The sequence below is a fragment of the Pseudoliparis swirei genome, chromosome 21 (assembly GCF_029220125.1).
Source record: "Pseudoliparis swirei isolate HS2019 ecotype Mariana Trench chromosome 21, NWPU_hadal_v1, whole genome shotgun sequence".
NCBI lineage: Eukaryota > Metazoa > Chordata > Actinopteri > Perciformes > Liparidae > Pseudoliparis > Pseudoliparis swirei.
This window is the reverse complement of record NC_079408.1, coordinates 13,934,899-13,954,356: the sequence shown is the minus strand read 5'-3', so window position 1 is coordinate 13,954,356 and position 19,458 is coordinate 13,934,899. Positions and strand designations below refer to the sequence as shown.

The 19,458-nt window shown below is 41.4% G+C and overlaps 1 protein-coding gene across 2 annotated transcripts in view; it reads right to left on the bottom strand.

Moving 5' to 3' along the window:
- Positions 1-16,513: 16,513 nt before the first annotated feature.
- LOC130212035 (RAS guanyl-releasing protein 2-like) overlaps positions 16,514-19,458 on the bottom strand; it is a 38,252-nt gene continuing 35,307 nt past the window's right edge. Inside the window, exons 15-17 of one of the 2 annotated variants that reach the window (XM_056443127.1) lie at positions 19,250-19,408; positions 19,023-19,085; positions 16,514-17,868 (exon numbers count right to left, since the gene is read on the bottom strand). In XM_056443127.1, the coding sequence (XP_056299102.1) occupies positions 19,027-19,085; positions 19,250-19,408 (218 nt within the window). In that variant the 3' untranslated portion in view covers positions 16,514-17,868; positions 19,023-19,026. Of the gene's footprint in view, positions 17,899-19,022; positions 19,086-19,249; positions 19,409-19,458 lie in introns of both variants that reach the window. The other variant, XM_056443128.1, reaches the window with a different exon arrangement.

Genomic DNA, 19,458 nt, shown 5'->3' with positions numbered 1-19,458 from the left:
AGATAATCATCCTGAAAGTGCTTCTTTTTTTTCTAGGCGAACCTGAAACTTCAATTTGTTGCTATGTTTCATCTTTATTTACATGTAACCAGGAACATATATACTAATATTTAAACATCTGAACAAAAGTCTTTGATTATAACACTTTTATTATTTTGTGGTTGCAGAGAGATATACCCTTATTAGTTTGGGTTTGTTATTTCAGGCAGAAACCTAAAAGAAAAATGCTCTTTTTTAAAAGTTAAGCAGACAAAAGGTTTTTTTTTTGCAAACATAGTCAATATTTCACTTTCCCTAAAAGTGTGACTGTAACCACGTGATGAAGACGTCTGAGATGGATAAACAACGAGAACTGGAGCGACGGCATCAGCTCCATTCGATCTCTGCAGACGCGTCGGTGGGATGAATGTGACCGAGCCCTTTGTCTCATGCATATTATACATTTATTGCATGTGACACGGAGCGAGATTAGACTCATGAAGTCACAATCTGGGTTCAAACAGTACAAAATGTATTTCTTGTGCGTGTCAGGCGGTGCAGTGAGGGCCAGATGCATCACAATGGAGGCGGAGGGAGAACGATGCAGAGACATGTCATTAGGTTGCGTCATCCATCCGTGCTGCACATCTCATAACCATAAACCAGTTTTGGCCATAAAGAAGAGCTGTGGATTGAGAAAAAAAAGTGGAGGAGGAGGAGGAGGAGGAGGAGTAGGAGGATGGTGACACGTGATGCAGATTCTCAGGTTATTGAGGCTTATTCTTTCCTCTTTTTTTGCAGGAGCATCACGCTAGCCCGACCAGCGTCGGAAACACACAGGGCAAAAGGGTAAAACTGCCCCTAAGAAATATAATGTTGCCCCTGATATAATATATATATATATATAATAATAGTATAATGTTGCCCCTGATATAATATATACCTGTATATATATATAATAATAATAATAATAATAATCGAGGGGGGGGGGGAGTTTTGTTTTTGTTCTTTGTGTGTGTGTCCTGTCTTTATTGCCTGTACTAGGTAGGTACACACACAAAAAATAGTAAATTATTTAAAAATAATTGAAGAAATAAGTTATAAATGTTCATAGTTGATTAAAAAAATTAATAATAATAAATAACCACAAAGAAATGAGAATAACATTTAATAGGATTGTCTGATTTATGTTTTCTGTCGTTTTTCATTCAAAAAATCTCAGAAAACAAAAATCGTAATCATATTCAATTTTATTCTCATTTCGTGGTTATTGATTATTATTATATTTTTTAAACAACTATTAACATGTAACTTATTTCTTATATTTCTTATTATTGACATTTTATAAGACTTGCTCATATCCTGTAAGCCTAAATAAGTAAATGTATTATTTTTGAACAAAGGTTAGGTAGGGTCAAAATAAAATTCCACCTAAGAAATATGTAAATATTCTGACTTTGAAAGTTATGGTAGGAAAAGCAATACGGAAAAATCAATTATTGGAAAAAAACAGAATAAAAACCTGAATATCTTTCTCAACATGTGCACGTGAATATCAACAGCTTCTGGTTGTAGAGTCGCCCCCCCCCCCCCTCCCCCCTCTCTCCCCCGCTTCTCCCATCCCGAATGTGGAGGGCGAACGCGTGAAGGCGCTCATAAGCCTTTTTAATCAGCGTGAGAGATGTGCCCACAAATCTGTTAACTCTGTCACTAATGGCTATTCTTCCTCATTAACGCCGCCGCTCCTCTGCCTCGGCCACATGCGGGCGTGATCAATTCCCTCCATCATTTAGGGACGGATCAATCTCTCTTCCTCTTTTTTTAAAACTTCAATATCTCCTCCTGCCATCAGGATGCATCGCGGCATCTAATTACTCCTGCAAAGCCGGGGGAGTGGAACCAGAGCTTGGGGGGGGGGGGGGGTCGGGGGGGCGGGGGGGGACCAGGTCTGTACTTTCAAGGTGGGCTCCTGTCGGGCTTCATTAAAGCAGCTAATCCTATAAAGATATATGCCACATATTAATTCTTAAGGTGGTTATATTTACGACCCCCTGATAGAAGGACGGACCTGCTACCCACTGACTCACAGTCACCCCTTATTCTCATGTGCCATTCATGAATTTAAATGATTAAATAAATAACATGTCGGCTTTGCGATCCCAGTTGGACGCATGTGCGGTCAGCACAAAGGAAACAGACAACATCCGCTGAGTCTGCATTTGCAATCATCTTCTCACAGATCAATAGTTTCATTATTTAGTTATTGAGTTCTTGATCTCAATTAACTTTACAAATGTAAAGTATGGTCATATTTTTCAAATGAGCCCCAAATGGGTAAAGATGTGACATCGTTGCAGTTTTAAGGCACATGTTTTCCTTTTAAGAGTTAAAGTCGGATACTTTTGTGTGAAAGTGAACTGAAGTATGAGTTTATTTTGAATTAATGAGTTCATTTTGATCAGCAAAATATTAGGGCTGTCAGCGTTAACGCATTAATCTATGCGATTAATTTGGCCGCGTTAACGCACTAAAATATTTTAACGCAATTAACGCAACTTTGTTTACTTCCGGTGTTCGTTGAAGTTTTTACACTCCCCTGAGTGTCAAACCGCGGCAGTACGGTTTAACACTGTTTCCGTTTTTAAAACAATTATTTCTCCGCGAAAATAAGGAGCAGAAATCAGTTTAAACTCGTGGATGAATCAGTCGGGTTTCCTCCTGCTCCTCCTTCCTCCCGTCTCCCCCTCGGATCCACAGAGGAACGGAGGGGCGACGTGTCGGGTGACGCGGCGCGGAAAGAACTCGTCACACGAAACCTTCACCGTGATTGGTCAATCCGTTTGTCTGTCAACATATAGCGAAAAAAACAACCAATGAACACTCAGTAAATCACAAAGGACCTCCCACCACACAGGTGAAGCTCATGAGCAGCCTGTCAGTCAGAAGCCAGAGAACACGGCGCGAGGACAATGTGCCTCAATATATAGAGCTGAGATTGTTCTGGAATGTTTGATGTACACTACCGTTCAAAAGTTTGGGATCACTTAGAAATGACTTTATTTTTCAAAGAAAAGCACTGTTTTTTCAATAAAGATAACATTAAATTAATCAGAAATACACTCTCTACATTGTTAATGTGGTAAATGACTATTCTAGGTGGAAACGTCTGGTTTCTAATGAAATATCTCCAGAGGTGTATAGAGGCCCATTTCCATCAACTATCACTCCAGTGTTCTAATGGTACATTGTGTTTGCTAATCGCCTTAGAAGACTAATGTCTGATTAGAAAACCCTTGTGCAATTATGTTAGCACAGCTGAAAACAGTTATGCTGGTGATATAAGCTATACAACTGGCCTTCCTTTGAGCTTGAAGTTTGTAGAACAAAATTAATATTTCAAATATTAATCATTATTTCTAACCTTGACTATATTTTATATTCATTTGATAAATAAAAGTGTGATTTTTCATGGAAGACACGAAGTTGTCTGGGTGATCCCAAACTTTTGAACGGTAGTGTATAACACGTGGGTATGTGTCATATGCAAACGCCTTTAAAAGGTGAATTTACATTTTTTTGTAAAATGTATCAAATGCCCCCAGCCTCCAGAGGGTTAACGTGACATATTTGAATGTCAGTCAGTTATCAAGGCCACTGGTTCTGCTGTTGTTCAGTGTTGAAGATGACAGGACCAATGGGGTCTCAATATACTTCTTTTTTTTTTACTAATCTGGATGTTTCACTGAAGAAACAATTTATCATCCACGATATTAAATACCTCGCTGGCACTTTATAGGTAGAAGCCTCTTTGAAAACACAGCTCTGTGTGAAGTTTTGTCTTTAAAAAGAAGAAGAAAAAAACTTGTAATCGCGATTAATCGTGAAAGTGTCCATGAAGATGTGAGACTAAACGGGAAGGCTCCGGCTGGGACGTTTGGCACACGGTGTTTCCTGGTTGTGTATCTCTGTGAGGACCTCGTCACAGGTCAACACAGCTATAAAAGTGTCACACACACACACACACGTAACACACACGTGTGTGTGTGTGTGTGTGTGTGTGTGTGAAGACTCGCCTCGCAGCGCTACAACAAAGCAACGACTCAGCGCTCCGTACGAAGGCCTGTGAGCGACAATGTGACGAATGACAATTAGCCTTATTGTGTTGATGGCGGCTTGTTCAAGCTGATGTGATTATAACTTATTTATGCTATACAACAAGCAGGGCGCACTCCTTTGAAATGCTACACCTGATAAGGGATTGTTTATTTATGTAATGCCTGGATAATGATGCTGGAATCACGACAAAGGTGGCAGCTGGTACCTGATGAACGGCAATTAAAAGAATAATTGCACCGTTTGGTGGTTCAACTCGGCCCCTCTAACTTTGCGGAGGAGAGCGTGGTCGGTTACGTAACGTTCCTCGCCATCCCATGGTGCAGAGAGCGAGGTGAAGAGAGAGAGAGAGAGAGAGAGAGAGAGAGAGAGAGAATTATTTATTAATAGTCCGTCTCCCCGAACGTCTGTAAAACATCCTGTTGAGCTCCCTGAGGTGAGCGCTCAGCTTCAAAGCAATTAAAGATGAGGCTACGGGAGAGAGGGAGAGAGAGAGGGGGAGAGAGAGAGAGAGAGAGAGAGAGAGAGAGAGAGAGTTACTGTATTCAGGAGGACGGGGGCCCCCAGAGTTAAATCCTCCCATGTCAGGGATGCCTTGACTGGGTTTGGAGCCTCGGCTCCTCTCGGGGGGGTTATGTAACCACGATATGTGGAAGTGACGATGAGTCATGTTCAGAATGTTGCAGGAAAACGACCAACTTTCTGTCAAGAGCCCTTCATACGCTGGAGAGATATCACAATCAGATGGTGTGGAGATGCTAAACGTATACATACATGTGTATATATGTGTATGTTTGCTCCGGTGTTTACCTCCACTGCTGCATGCTGGGATATGCTCTGACCTCCCGATAGATATCAAAGAGGAAAATTGTGTCGAACAACAAATGGCAACTAACCGCCGTGTTGGCCAAAGGCAGACCAAAAGCCACGAACCTATATCAATAAATCAATTGGATTCGTCTTTCCACATCAGCTGTTATTAGTTAGCCTGGAAGGGAAACCAGCGAACAACAACTCTGTCATCCCAGGACGTTTCACCGCCCTGCACACCTCTTTATGCTTCATGTTTAACATCGATAATTGCACATCACACTTTAACACACACACACACAGTCACTTACAGTTTGTGCACTTTATCTTGTATCATTGAAAATGTAATGTTTAAATTCTTGCACTATGTTGACTGTTGATTGTTGTTGTTTCTTTGTCTGTCTAGTGTACACACCAGCTACACATCAGCTACACACCAGCTACACGCCAGCTACACACCAGCTCAGGGCCGGAGTGGGGCCACTTTTCAGCCCGGGAATTTCAAGCTCAAGACCAGCCCACTTTTTTCATGGTAGTGGAAATTGGATAAATGAAGCAACAGTTCAGCTCTTACTAGCCTGTAGTTCTTTGATTAATACCATGGTCCAACAAATAATGTAAAGGTTAAATACAACAATAATAATCCACTTAAGATGAGAAGTTAACAAAAAATATGCATAACATTAAAAAAGGCAGAAGGGCGTAGCAGGGGTGTCAGACTCAGATTAGGCAGGAGGCCAGATTTGTTGGAGTGAGACCTCATGGGGGCCGTCATGGTCATTGTCATGGTCATTTTTCTGCATGAGTATTATATAGTGGTGATTTACTCCTTTACTACACCCACTTCTGAGCAAACAATTCATATTGGTTCATCAAGTACTGTACTGCTCTTTCTTAGAATATATAACTTTAATTCATATAGTGTCCACAGTTATCCTCTCTACCTGTCCCTGTAGTCATGGCCTCCTCATTGCAAATGTCGGGCTCATCATTTTCAGCAGGAGACTCTTATCTGCTGCTCCGAAGCTACAAAGAAAAATTAAGAGTCATATCAAGAGTATATATCAATATTTCCATAATATTTGCAAAGTCTATGGATCGCCATATTTTGGGTGATATAAAAAGGCTAATATTTTAATTAAATTTAATATTTTGCTTGGGAATAGGTTGACAACGCTACAATGATATTAATCAAGGCTACAACGTGAGCCGAATAGTTATGTTGCTAATCATTAGGCCTTTGTCTCTCTTTACCAGTTGCCACTTGTGTTTGTCCTCTTGAAAATAAATCGGTAAGCTTGGCACATTTGGCAGCTTCCTCCTCCAATGCCTTTCTTTTATTCAACCTGGCTTCTTCAGCCCCTCCTGCCCTCTTCCTCCCGTCCATCCTCCCTGACGCGTATCGTTGCGGTCGGGCCGGCCCAGCTATCAATAGCTGAGAACACTTTTTGGAAAAGACGGCTAAGGGCCGAACCAACTCGATTAGGAAGTTCTCCTCTCCCAAATTGAGTTGGTTGGTTCCATCATGGACTGAACCAACACTATTATTTGGGAGGGGTGAACTTCCTCGCATGGTACAACCCATGCAGAGGCTGCGGTGTCAGAATGCGGAACGTGTGTAGCCCACTTTAAGAGAAGATGGACTAACGTGACAAATGTCAACAAATACAATTCTCGACCGGCCCAGAAGTGAAGCGGCCCACCGGGAACTCTCCCGATTCTCCCGATTACCCACCCCGGGCCTGCACCAGCTACACGCCAGCTACACACCAGCTATACACCAGCTACACAACAGCTGCCAAGTCGAATTCTTTGTGTGTCTAACACACGGAACTAATAAATGTTTCTGATTCTGATTCAATTAGAATTTTCAGATTTTTTATATTAATTTTCTGATTTATTTGATTATATTAATTTAGGATAGGAATATATAAGCATTATTGCTTCTACCTATACCTTTTCAGTATTTCTGTTTTGTATATTATATAGATAATATTGTCTTGTATTGCAACGATTGACTGAATAAAATACAAAACAATAACAGATATACGTTCAATAAATCCCAACTTCATTTTCTTAACGTTATTTTAAAACATACGCATGTGTTAATTACTTTATGAATGAGAAATTGATACTTTTAAGCATGAATTAGGCTATTTGCATATGTTAGTAGGCTACAATTATCAGAACAATACACACATTAATGCTCCCTTCAAAGCTCAGAGGCGCATTGCAGATTTTAATGTAAAATAAAAGACAACGGAAGAAATTCCTCACATTATTTTTGACGACCCAATTATAATGTCCTGTGGCTCGCCACTTTGGGAATGACTGCTCCGGAGCGTCCCTCTTAGAGTCAGAAGCTTCCTCACCCGCCAGCCTTCTCATAAACCACGCAGCTCATAAAGCAGCAAGAAGCAAGGTTATGCATATATCCATCAGCGAGTGGTGTTCGGCACCATAAAGGCAGCTTAAGTGGTCTTTAATAAAGTCCGGTTTTACGTGCCTCGGAGGCTTTTTCTCATAAAAACCTGAAAGGTGTTGGCCAATCAGTCTCTCACATGAGCGTGTCACATCTGAGCATCTTTTTACCACAATGACAATCAAGATCTTTCGTTGAGGGTTTTTTTCACGTGCCTGCAAGAGACTCATAACCCTCACAGAACCGCCCACCCACCTGATGCCCCTCCATCCTCTCCTCATTCACTCGCCATCTTGTCAGGAGCTTAATTTGATCAGAAGACCTGTGAATAACTTCTGAGTTCTCCCTCCTTGAAGGCGAGGCATCATGATTTGTATATTAGTTCCAGTGCATTGACATCCTGTGCCCGCTTATGCAAGACAAAGTATATTTGGGCAAAGTCTGTATTTCCCTCCGAGGTGAGCAGGAGGAGAAGCCTTGACACCGGGACAACAAAGATAATAAAAAGACCTGAAGTGTCAAGGAGTTGGCAACCGTCCTTGTACAGGAGGTATTGAAGAAGACAATTATTTACAAGTAGCTGGAGGGGAAATGGAGGACACTTCCTGACATGCATTTTCTGTTTACTCAGGTCCGGGCCTCAGTGGCAGCAGGTCTAGAGCCTCCATCTCTTCCCCATGGGCGGATCCCCACGACAACTCCTCCATACGACTGCTACTTAAATATTACACAATGTTTCAATTTACTCATGATCAGCATTTAATAAGATGTTCCTCTTCTCTGTTTCTGTGTTTATTTGTAGTCCTTTTAAGTCTCTTTGAAGTAGCTTTGTGTTTATTTGTAGTCCTTTTAAGTCTCTTTTAAGTAGCTTTGTGTTTATTTGTAGTCCTTTTAAGTCTCTTTGAAGTAGCTTTGTGTTTATTTCTAGTCCTTTTAAGTCTTTTTGAAGTAGCTTTGTGTTTATTTGTAGTCCTTTTAAGTCTCTTTGAAGTAGTTTTGTGTTTATTTGTAGTCCATTTAAGTCTCTTTGAAGTAGCTTTGTGTTTATTTCTAGTCCTTTTAAGTCTTTTTCAAGTAGCTTTGTGTTTATTTCTAGTCCTTTAAGTCACTTTGAATTTGCTTTGTGTCTCTTTGTTGTCATTTTAAGTCACTTTGAATTTGCTTTGTGTCTCTTTGTAGTTATTTTAAGTCACATTGCAGTTGCTTTGTGTCTCTTTGTTGTCATTTTAAGACTCTTTGAAGTTTCTTTGTGTTTATTTGTCATCATTTTAAGTCTCTTTGCAGTTGCTTTGTATTTATGTGTCGTCATTTTAAGTCACATTGAAGTTTCTTTGTGTTTATTTGTTGTCATTTTAATCTCTTCGAAGTTTATTTGTTGTCATTTTAATCTCTTTGAAGTTGATTTGTGTTTATTTGTAGTCATTTTAAGTCACATTGAAGTTTATTTGTGTTTATTTGTTGTCATTTTAATTTCTTTGAAGTTGATTTGTGTGTATTTGTAGTCATTTTAAGTCACTTTGAAGTTGCTTTATGTCTCTTTGTAGTCATTTTAAGTCACGTGTACTTGCTTTGTGTTTATTTGTAGTCACTTTGAGTCTCTTTGCAGTTGCTTTGTTTTTGTGTGTAGTCATTTTGAGTCTCTTAGTTGCTCTGTGTCTCTTTGCAGCTGCTTTGCATCTCTTTGCCATTGTGTTGGTCTCATCGTACTCTAGAGTCTCACTGTAGTGGTTTTATCTGTCTTTGTGATCATTTGAGTGTTTTCTGAGTTGGCCCCAAGTCTCCTCCCAATTGGACGTGCCCGACCATACTGACAAAGAGAGGTGTCCAATCATTTGCCTGAACCAACGTGCTGCAGTTATATTCCAACTCCTTGTCTAGGACGCTCATTTAAACCTCTTGATGCCACATTCTCAGGCTGTCACACTCGTGGCCGAAAGGCAATTTCTGAGACAGCAACCTCAAAAATACATAAAACCAGCACCGCCCAACACCGTCTCCTCGGTCTGGTGTTCTTTCACGTGTTCCTTCCTTCACCCTCAGTCAGTCAAGATCAGACACATCTGACAGTTTACCAAAAATATATATATATTTCCATGGCGCCCAGGCAAACGTATCAACATTTAAGTTATTGCTTTCAGGGTCATATAGACTGCAGTCTTTCTCGCCTCGTGGTTCCTGGAGACCTCCATCTCTTTTTCAGTTTAAGGGCCTCGCTTCCTTCATGAGCAGCAAGTTTTTTTTTCGGTTTGGCTACCAGTTACAAAAATGACCTTCTGGCTGCCGCCAGATAGTTTGTGCGAAAAGAAAAAAGGTATCTGTCTGGAAGGCTGTCGGGTATCTATGGCCTACCTGCCCGTCTACTGGCTAGACGCATTTGACAACATGCTAGCGGGACATCTGTGAGCACTGTGAGGAGCTCATTGTTTACTTTATTTATGAAAGTCTTTTCTCTCTTGTGAATGAGACATGTTAAAAGTGGCCAGTCCAATACTTTGAGCTAGATCTGGCGAACGCGCTCTGGGGTATACGAGTGTTCGCTGTTTCCACCTCTATGTTGGCAGAATAAACTCGATATTCATACAACATTGAACGTGTCCGGGGATCATGTCTGCGAGTGAAGTGAACGCGAAGGTGGAGGTTGAACAAGAGCGCGTCAGCTCAATCCGAGGGAAAAACACCTCAGTGGTATTAGACTGGGCTCCTTCAACAGGTGTGAATGATGTCATGTAGTGTTAGAGCGCTTTGAGGGGTAGGAAGACGAGTAAAGCGTTGCACAAGTGCAGGTCAATTCTACCATTTTTCTTTACCATAGTTGCCAACCTCAGCTTTAACCCTCCTGTTACCTTAGGGTCAATTTGACCCCATTCAATGTTGAATGTCGGTGTTCTTTCGGGTCAATTTGACCCCAGGCTGTTTTTCACTGTGTCAAACATATAAGAAATATCAACTTTTTTATATATTTAAAGGGCTATTTAGGTAGTCAACAAACAAACATAAAGTACCTCACACTTAAACTTGGAAAACAATATTAATTCTAATAATTTTCTGGAGGTTTTAATTGCTAGGGTCAAATTGACCCCAAGGGTAAAATATGTCAGTAAATATAAAGGTAACAGGAGGGTTAAATCTGGAATTGAAAAATCAGTGCAGAGTTTTATCCCTAATGAGTCTACCACAGGGATATTCGAGGAAATTCAGCATTATTCATCTACATTTTATATATACATATATCATTACATAATGTATTCTTCAAAGCTCTGTGAGGGTCTTTTTCTGTATTAATGTGTTCAAAAGATTTGTAAAAGGCCAAAAGGTACCAAGCACCGAAAACCCACACATGTAAGCAACATCAAACAAACAAATGAATGAATAAAGGACGTAACGCTAAAAAAACACATGATTAACGAGGCGTTATGGACTGAAAGCCGACTATCTGAAGTGTTGAAATATATAACTTAGCTTTCAGCGAGATGATAGCCCGCATTTAGAGAGCGAGAGCTCTGTATAGCGTTCATTTATGCATGCATACCTTTACAGTCTACCACACCTCCGCTTTCATGAATACCTCAAAGAAGGAGCGTCGTGTGCACCGAAGCTCTGGTTTAAATCTTCAAATAAATTGAGGGAACAAAAGGCAAAATGACTGTGAAGTAAGCACCGGCAGACGCTCCTATGGATCTATTTTAATTTGCAGGGAACCTCTTGGCGGCGGCGACCCAGCCGTGCAGACGAAGATAAGTGTGAGGGTCACGAGATGCAATCGGCAACGTGCCGAGCTTCACTCGCCTCCCTCCGTTTCCAAACCTGCTTTTGCTTCTGCGGTTAAATGTGTGAGCCGTCCTGCCTGCAGATGCGCGGCCATTGATTTTGTGTCAAATCCCTCCCAGATGGACTTGATTCGGTTTCAGCGATGGCAAAATGAGACTCCTCCAGATCGGAGAGAAGCGCCTCACTCTGAATATCTTCAGGTAGGTGAATGTGTATTAGTTGCATTGATGGCAGCATGGTTTCTGGGTTTGACTTCACTAAGTGCTTCGAGTATGTTGTCTTCTCAAGCCACCAGAGGCTGATGTTACAAGGTGTTTAGTGTAAGTATAACACAAGAAAACTCAAAGAATTGATACCTCTTACTGCTTTTATAAATAAAAATTAAAGAAATGGAGGCAGGTTCCCAAAAATGTCACTTGTCTCTTAACTTTTAGTATTTTTTAACTTGTTTTTTTGTGTTTGTTTCTTATTCCTGTCTAGTCCCGGTCACCCTCGAAAAAAGAGATTTTTAATCTCAGTGAGATTCACCTGGTTGAAAAAAGGTTTAAATAAATTCATAAAAACACACCGTCTCCTCTTCTCTTCATATCAGGAAGTGATTTTTTTATTATTAATATTATTGTTCTGAAACCACACGGTCTGATGATTGAAATGCTTAATAAAACAACCTTATTAGCGTCTCACAGGAGAGGCAGCAGGTCCACGTTCCACTGGCTTTTTTGCATAAGTTACATGTTCCTGAAGCAATATTCATCAGAACTGATTGAACCGTAATGAGGAGTCCAACCCCCTGCGGTGTCGCCGAGTGCTTCAGTCGGCGCCGAGCTTCACGCAATCAGGGCCGCGGCCGCCTCGTCGCGCTGCTTCTCAAGCGTGGACGGAGCGCTTTTCACTCGGGGCCAATTCCGACTTGTTTTCACTTTGCCGTCAACTTTTGTTTACGACATTAAAAATGTTCCTCCTTGAATCGGAGGTGTAAAAAACAAAACAAAACAATCACAACATGACTGAGAATCCGCGAGCAAAACTGTTGCGGCTGCAGCGGTCCTCCTCCTCCTCCTCCTCCTCCTCCTCCTCCTCCTCGGTTTGCCTGTGTGTGAGTGGGCGAAGGAGATGGAACCGTCAGCTAAAACAACAACAACAACGACAACAACAACCGCGGAGCAGCATTTCATGTGATTCACAGTGCGCCTCCGCTCGTGCATCTATGCAGGGGATTGACTTTATGAGACGTAACATACATAAACGACAGAGACAACGTGGTGCCGTTATCTGCATCGTGATGCTGCATTGTGATTCACCATAAACCCTGACAGGGGGGGGGGGGGGTGTTCTGCCACATCACTCGGCAGCGTGTTCCCACCCTAGATCCTTCCTCCTCCGCTCGACAGCTCGACATTGCCACCGAGTGGTAGACGTCGGCCATGACCCCCACGTTGGTGCGAGGTTAACGGCTCCAGATGCTTGCAGTCAAGTGCACCATGAGGGGGCGGGGGGGGGGGAGCAGATGCAGGTGTCACATGGCGGGGGTTAAGAAAAAGATGAGCAGACGGTCAGATCATAAACAGGACTTGGCGGAGGGCCCAGTTTCTGATGACCGGACATTAAATCAATAATCCCTTCATTAGGCTTACAAGAGGAGATCTATAATAATAATAATAATAATAACCTTCAATTTTATATAGCGCTTCTCACTAGAGAGCTACGCTCACTAAATGCGGGACTACTTGTAGTTCCTAGAGTCTTAAAAAGTAGAATGGGAGCCAGAGCCTTTAGTTATCAAGCTCCTCTTTTATGGAACCAGCTTCCAATTTCAGTCCGGGAGGCAGACACAGTCACCTCGTTTAAGAGTAGACTTAAGACCTTCCTCTTTGACAGAGCTTATAGTTAGGGCTGAATCAGGTTCACCTGGTCCAGCCCCTTGATATGCTGCTATAGGCTTATAGCTGCCGGGGGACGTTTTAGGATGCACTGAGCACCTATCTCCTCTTTTATCTCTCCTTAAGGATGAATTTTCATCTCTCAATCACACGTTACTAACTCTGCTTTCTCTCCGGAGTCCTTTTGACTTCACGTCTCATGGGGTCATCGGACCCTATGAGACGGCATAGATCCTATCTGCCTGATGGATCGTCTGGGTCGTGGAATTCCTGCTCCTGACTACGCCACTGTCCTGTTGAGACTCCGCCCACTGTTGAGACTCCGCCCACTCCTCCTCCCCACCGCCATCTGCCTGATGGATCGTGGAGGTCTCCATCGTGGAATATGCCTACTATGAACTATTCATACACTCTGTCACATTCATTGAATGTGTTTAAACTCTAAATCTGTCCTTCTGTACACATGACATCTATTGCATCTGTCCATCCTAGGAGAGGGATCCTCCTCTGTTCTCTCCTGAAGGTTTCTTCCCTTTTTTTCCCCCTGAAGGGTTATTTGGGAGTTTTTCCTGGTCCGATGTGAGGTTTTGGGACAGGGATGTCTATGTGTACAGATTGTAAAGCACTCCGAGACAAATTTGTAATTTGTGAAATTGGGCTATACAAATAAACTGAATTGAATTGAGTTGAATTCTCTAAATACCGGAAGTCACTTACAGAGTCCAGAGTCCAGTAGACATACACACACATCCCGGTGGTGGTAAGCTACATCAGTGCTGCTAGGAGGGTTCTGTATGGCTGAGTGGGAGGGATCAATCACTGATAGATCAATCACCGAGGGATCAATCCCTGGGCCTAAAGGAGACGCTCAACACACTCTGAGGCGCCATCGCACCGGCTTTGGAGGAAAAGTGGCCGTGGAGAGCGTGATATTTCTGAGAGGATATTATGTTGGAGTGTCAGGTTTACGACGCGAGTCCCACTTCTTTGTGTTTCCCCGTATCGACCGCCATGGAGGCAAAGACACACATCTGGAAATCTCGACTTCGCTGCTTGAGTCCGTCTGAGCGGAGTCTGCTTGGCCTTCTCCTTCCTCTGGTGGGCGGGGCCTCCTCGTCCGTTTACCAAGAACTCGGGTTGAGTAACAGTTGCGTAAATCCCGCGGTTACCACTGAATGCATACAGGTGCGCACGGAAAAATAATGGTTCTTAAATGGTTCTTTAAAAGGCTTTGTGGTTCTACGAAGAACCATCACCTACTGAAGAACCATTCTTTTGTTTTAGACACCATTATAGGTTTTTTGAAGAACTATTTAAGGGTAATGGTTATTTAAAGAACCCTGGTTTGAATGGTTCTTTGTGGAACCAGAAATGGTGCCTTCAAGAACCATTTTTTAAGGTTCTTTGAGACATCTTTATAGGTTATTTGAAGAACTATTTAAGGACATGGTTCGTTAAAGAACCCTGGTTTTAAAGGGTCTTTGTGGAACCAGATATGGTGCTTTAAGGAACCATGCTTTAAGGTTCTTTGAGACACCATTATAGGTTATTTGAAGAACTATTTAAGGACATAGTTCGTTAAAGAACCCTGGTTTTAAAGGGTCTTTGTGGAACCAGATATGGTGCTTTAAGGAACCATGCTTTAAGGTTCTTTGAGACACCATTATAGGTTATTTGAAGAACTATTTAAGGACATAGTTCGTTAAAGAACCCTGGTTTTAAAGGGTCTTTGTGGAACCAGATATGGTGCTTTAAAGAACCATTTTTTAATGGTTCTTCTATGGCATCAATCTAAGGAACCATTTTCGGGTTACAGATGGCGCCTTCATTTCTGTGTGTGTGTGTGTGTGTGACCGAGGTCGATAAGCCACATTATGAACACATCACCTCTCACACGCATCAGCATACGTTTGCACATGTAGGCCAATGAGATGAGGCGATACCCCCAACATGACACTGTTCACGACTAGCAGGTGAGCAGCGACAAATGAATAACACTTCACACACAGACCTGCAGTTCTCCGACAGCTGGACCCACCGGATCGATGGCCTCCCATCGAAGGGAACAAACAGCCGGGCACTCAGAGGCCCAGACTGACTTCATGATGGTATACGAGATGTGGCACCTACTGCAGCGGCTCTTTTGGGGGGGGGGGGGGGGGGGGGGCTGGTTATTAATGTTCATAACAGACATTCAGAGGACACTGGATCATATTTGCGTGAAGGATGGCGGCAGAGTGTGCGGTGGCGCTTGTAGAATCGATTTCAACATCTGGCCCCGTGTGTTTTGGAGGTGGAGTTGTGTCACGATTGCTGCGAGACTCGTCCGTTTGGAAAATTGGGGTGGAGCTACGAATTGATTAAAACGTAGTTGCATCAATAAGCCGCGGGCTACCGTTCCCGTAGTATTCCAATGGGCTATTTTCTATTAAATGTGTGGAAAACGTTCCGCCGTTAAGAAATATTGCAGTTTAAGTGCCACCTAAATCATCTCACACACCGCCTCAGAGAGGAGGAATGTTTTATTAGACTGAAAGGATTTAGAATTGTGCCTTCAATGCAGTGGTTGAGTTTTTATAAAGGCTTTAATCATATAATATTTGCCAAGTTTTTCCAACTCAGAGAATAGTTCAAACACATAATTTCTTCTAGATGAAACATTAATTGTGCATCTTTCACCTCGGATTACCAGATTCATTAGATTTAAACTCCACCCTTGGCATTTGGTTAAATTTAATATTCTATAGCCTGCTTTTTTATTTTTCCTATTTGTTTTATTGTGTTTTTTATTGCACCATCTTGTACAGTTTTTTGTACTTTTAACTGTCTATATGTTTAAATGTTTTGGCCTGTTATTGCCAAACTGTTTTAATTGACTACTGAACTGCACTTTGTGACACTTTAAGTGCAAAATATAAATAAACTTTACTTACTTACTTCACAGAAATGCAAATAAATAACTGTATTCAAAGATTAAAACAGCTTCTGAAAGCTCCTCAACGTTTGTTTTCAATACATGAGTGTAAATATGATTTGAGAGATGTTTGTAAGTTTACTGAACAAAGAGCTAAAAAAAATGGATTAAAAGAAGATGAATTTCTATTGTAGGAGTCAAACTATGGAACAACGTTGACATGGATGTAAGAATGGTCAACTCATTCTGGGTTATAAAACAATTTTTGAGTGTTATAAGTGTGATTGAAACGTATGTACATGGAAGATGTATGTAAATATATATATATAAAATATATCATTTTCTTTATAATTTTTCTTTATTTTATATACATTTTCTGATTTATTTGATTATAATAATTTCGGATAGGAATATATAAGCATTTTCTTCTACCTATACCTTTTCAGTCTTTCTATTTTGTATATTATATAGAATATTGTATTGCAATGATTGACTGAATAAAAAACACAACAACAACAACAACAACAACAAAGCTCTAATGATCCTCTGTGAATGAGAAATCCATGGGGAACACAACTTTTCATCCTTTAGAGCACAAGCGTCATATTTCAGAGACAAGACGACATAAAGGGAGTGACGCACGGACGGCATTTAATACAACGAGGAGCATGACATCAGTCTGAAAGATTCATTCACAGAATGACAACAAACATCTTTCCGTCAGGCGGCGACACAGAACCCAAAACATTCAGCTAAATGAAATACCGGCGTCTTGAGGAGTCTCATTCAATGACTAAACCAGCACTTAATAACAATATGGCACTCGACATCTGAATTCATCTCTCCACAGGCGCCACGCAGCTCTTCTGTCTGGAATCTCAACACTTTCATTTTGTTTCCGGAAAAAGAAAAGAAAAAGACTTGGCATGCTACGTACAAAATTAATAATAGAATAAGACGACTCCAGTCTGGCCGGAGAATAGAGCCACGAGAGGCGAAGCATGCAGGATAGAAAGAGCTCAAATACGACCGGCATTCATAAAACAGAATAAGATTTATACACCGCTGTCAAATGAAAAGGTTTCATTGTTGTTCTTTTGATCGTGTTATTCTTACTTTCACAACTGATGGATGAGTCGTGGCGAGCTGCCATGCCGTCTTTATTTGGGGGAAGTCGAGGTCTTCATGTGACAGCAGCTTCCACCGTGAGCGCTCCATTCACCGTACTGCAGGAGGACGGCTCGTCTATCAGTGCACTGGTACGAGACATCGTGGATACCCAAAGACATCACCACGGGAATAACTATAGGACCGCTACTGATATTCAGGTAAACATGACAGATTTTTTTTTATATATATATATATAGTATTGTTCAAAGCCCATCATGATTATAGCTGTCCACACATTCATTTCAGCTGCTTCCTTTGTTGGATAAAAAGAGGGGTTGTTTTTGTCATCATGCTTTAGACGGGCACCACACATCAACAATATTTGTTTCATCCGACATCAAAATTGGTCCTATTATTGAAATGCATTTCAAAACAAGCTGATGATCGACATAAAGGAGCGCTTCTCAGACATAACATAACAGCACCTCTTTTATACATATGTTCTAAAGACGAAGGAAATAAAGTAGAGAGATGTTACAATTTGCAGCAAATTGCACTCAAATTATATTTAAACTCCAGAAAATACAATTTTGTGGATTTTTTTTTTATTTATTTTTTTAACATATAGTTTGTTATACAGTAACACTTTTGGCCAAAAGACAGAATTTAAAAAAAACAGAAAATCATACAAAGACATTCCATTCCCCATCGGCGGTCACGTTCTCCTGGAGTGGGCAGTTGCGGCGTGTGTCCACCGGGTGGCAGCACCGAGGCGTCCTCAGTGTGCTCAGGTGTGAGCGCTGAGAGGAGGAGGGGCTGTAAAAGTGACAGACTGCAGCACACTCTGGGTCTGGCTCCCATCCGACGAGCCGCTTCTCTCACACAACCGTTGGAAGGGATTCGGAAGGAGAGAGAGAGAGTCACTTCGTCTGCTCGTAAGAATCGAGCTCGGTTCAAGAATTGAGACTTTTACGACTCGGCAGGATTTAGTGCTGAAAGAGTCGACGCGAAGGTGCATCAGTGTGTGATAAGAGTGTGAGGGCAGTGTCACCAGGGCCCAACACACACTGTGTGTCAGTTTAGAAATATGCCCCCAATTAACATCAACAGGAATAACATTGGGCCTTAAGCTAGCTGTGATTATCATACATGCCTGTGTTTAAATATATAGTTTTTAGACCTTTATTATTTCAGTTGACACACATCCGTAAAAAAGATTTGTCACAAACTAACTGATCTTTATGGTTTTTTCGGGGCCGTTTTATGTCTTCAGTTGATCATTTGTGCATCTATGCAGCGGCCTGATTAACAAATATGAAAATAAATTACAATTTTTGTTGCAGGTTTTTTTTATTTTCATGGTTATGTGCGATACATTTTTCTGAATGTAAAATGCTAATTAGTTTTACAATCTGCAGGCCTGTAAAATACATATTCAGATTGAGCAATCGGAGAAGACGAGTTGCTCTCGGACCTCATATGATATGCAGTCTATGATGCAAGGTTATTAGTGTGCATTGCCTATCTGTACTGCTTTCTAGTAGGTAGGGACAACACAAAATAAATCAACAAATATAATTTTGAATTATAAAAAAAACTAAGAAATAAGTTATAATTGTTAATAGTTGTTTAAAAAATGTCATAACAACAAATGACCTCAAAGAAATAAGAATAACATTGAATATGGTTGTCTGATTTATGTTTTCTGTTAAAATAATATAAGAAAACACGTTGAATCTGTAGCCTACTGCCTAATAGTCTTATTATTGCCTAATAGTCTTATTATTGCCATTTTTATGACAATTATTCATATACTGTAAGCCTCAATAAGTATATTTATAATTTTTTTTTAAAGGTTAAATATTATTTCACACAAGTTTCAAAAAGTGCCCCAATTTATTTTAAATGCTCCTGGATTTCAGTCAGTGGGGCAAAAAGTACCCTTAAGAAATATGTAAATGTCTCCCCTGTTAACAATGAAAGTTGTAATGCAGTAAAGCGTGTGAGGATCGGAGTGACCTCTCACCTGGTTATAGGTGGACATCAAACACGCCTTCCTCCAGGGACTCGATATCCTCTTCAGCAATCACTGATGGAAACGGAGGAGGGAATAAATCAATAAATCAATCAAATAAAAAATACCCAAAGCCAATGAAAATATGTTGCCGATGCTAATTCATCCATCTTGTTGTCCCTGCAGTAGAACACCTCATCACTTCATCCAATCAGATGCCGTCGATAAGACACGCCCACCTGTGTTCTGCAGGCCGAGCGGGCCGTTGGCGGGCGGGGGGAAGCTGTAGGATCGGGCCTGCAGGGCCGGCGGCGTCTCGTGGCTGATGCTCTTCGTCCTCTTCCGGCACTCGACGGCCAGGCGGCCTCGGCAGGCCTTGTGGCAGTTCACCCCGCAGGCTAGAAGAGAGGGGGGGGAGAGGGTGAGACACGGGGGGGGGGGTGCAGAA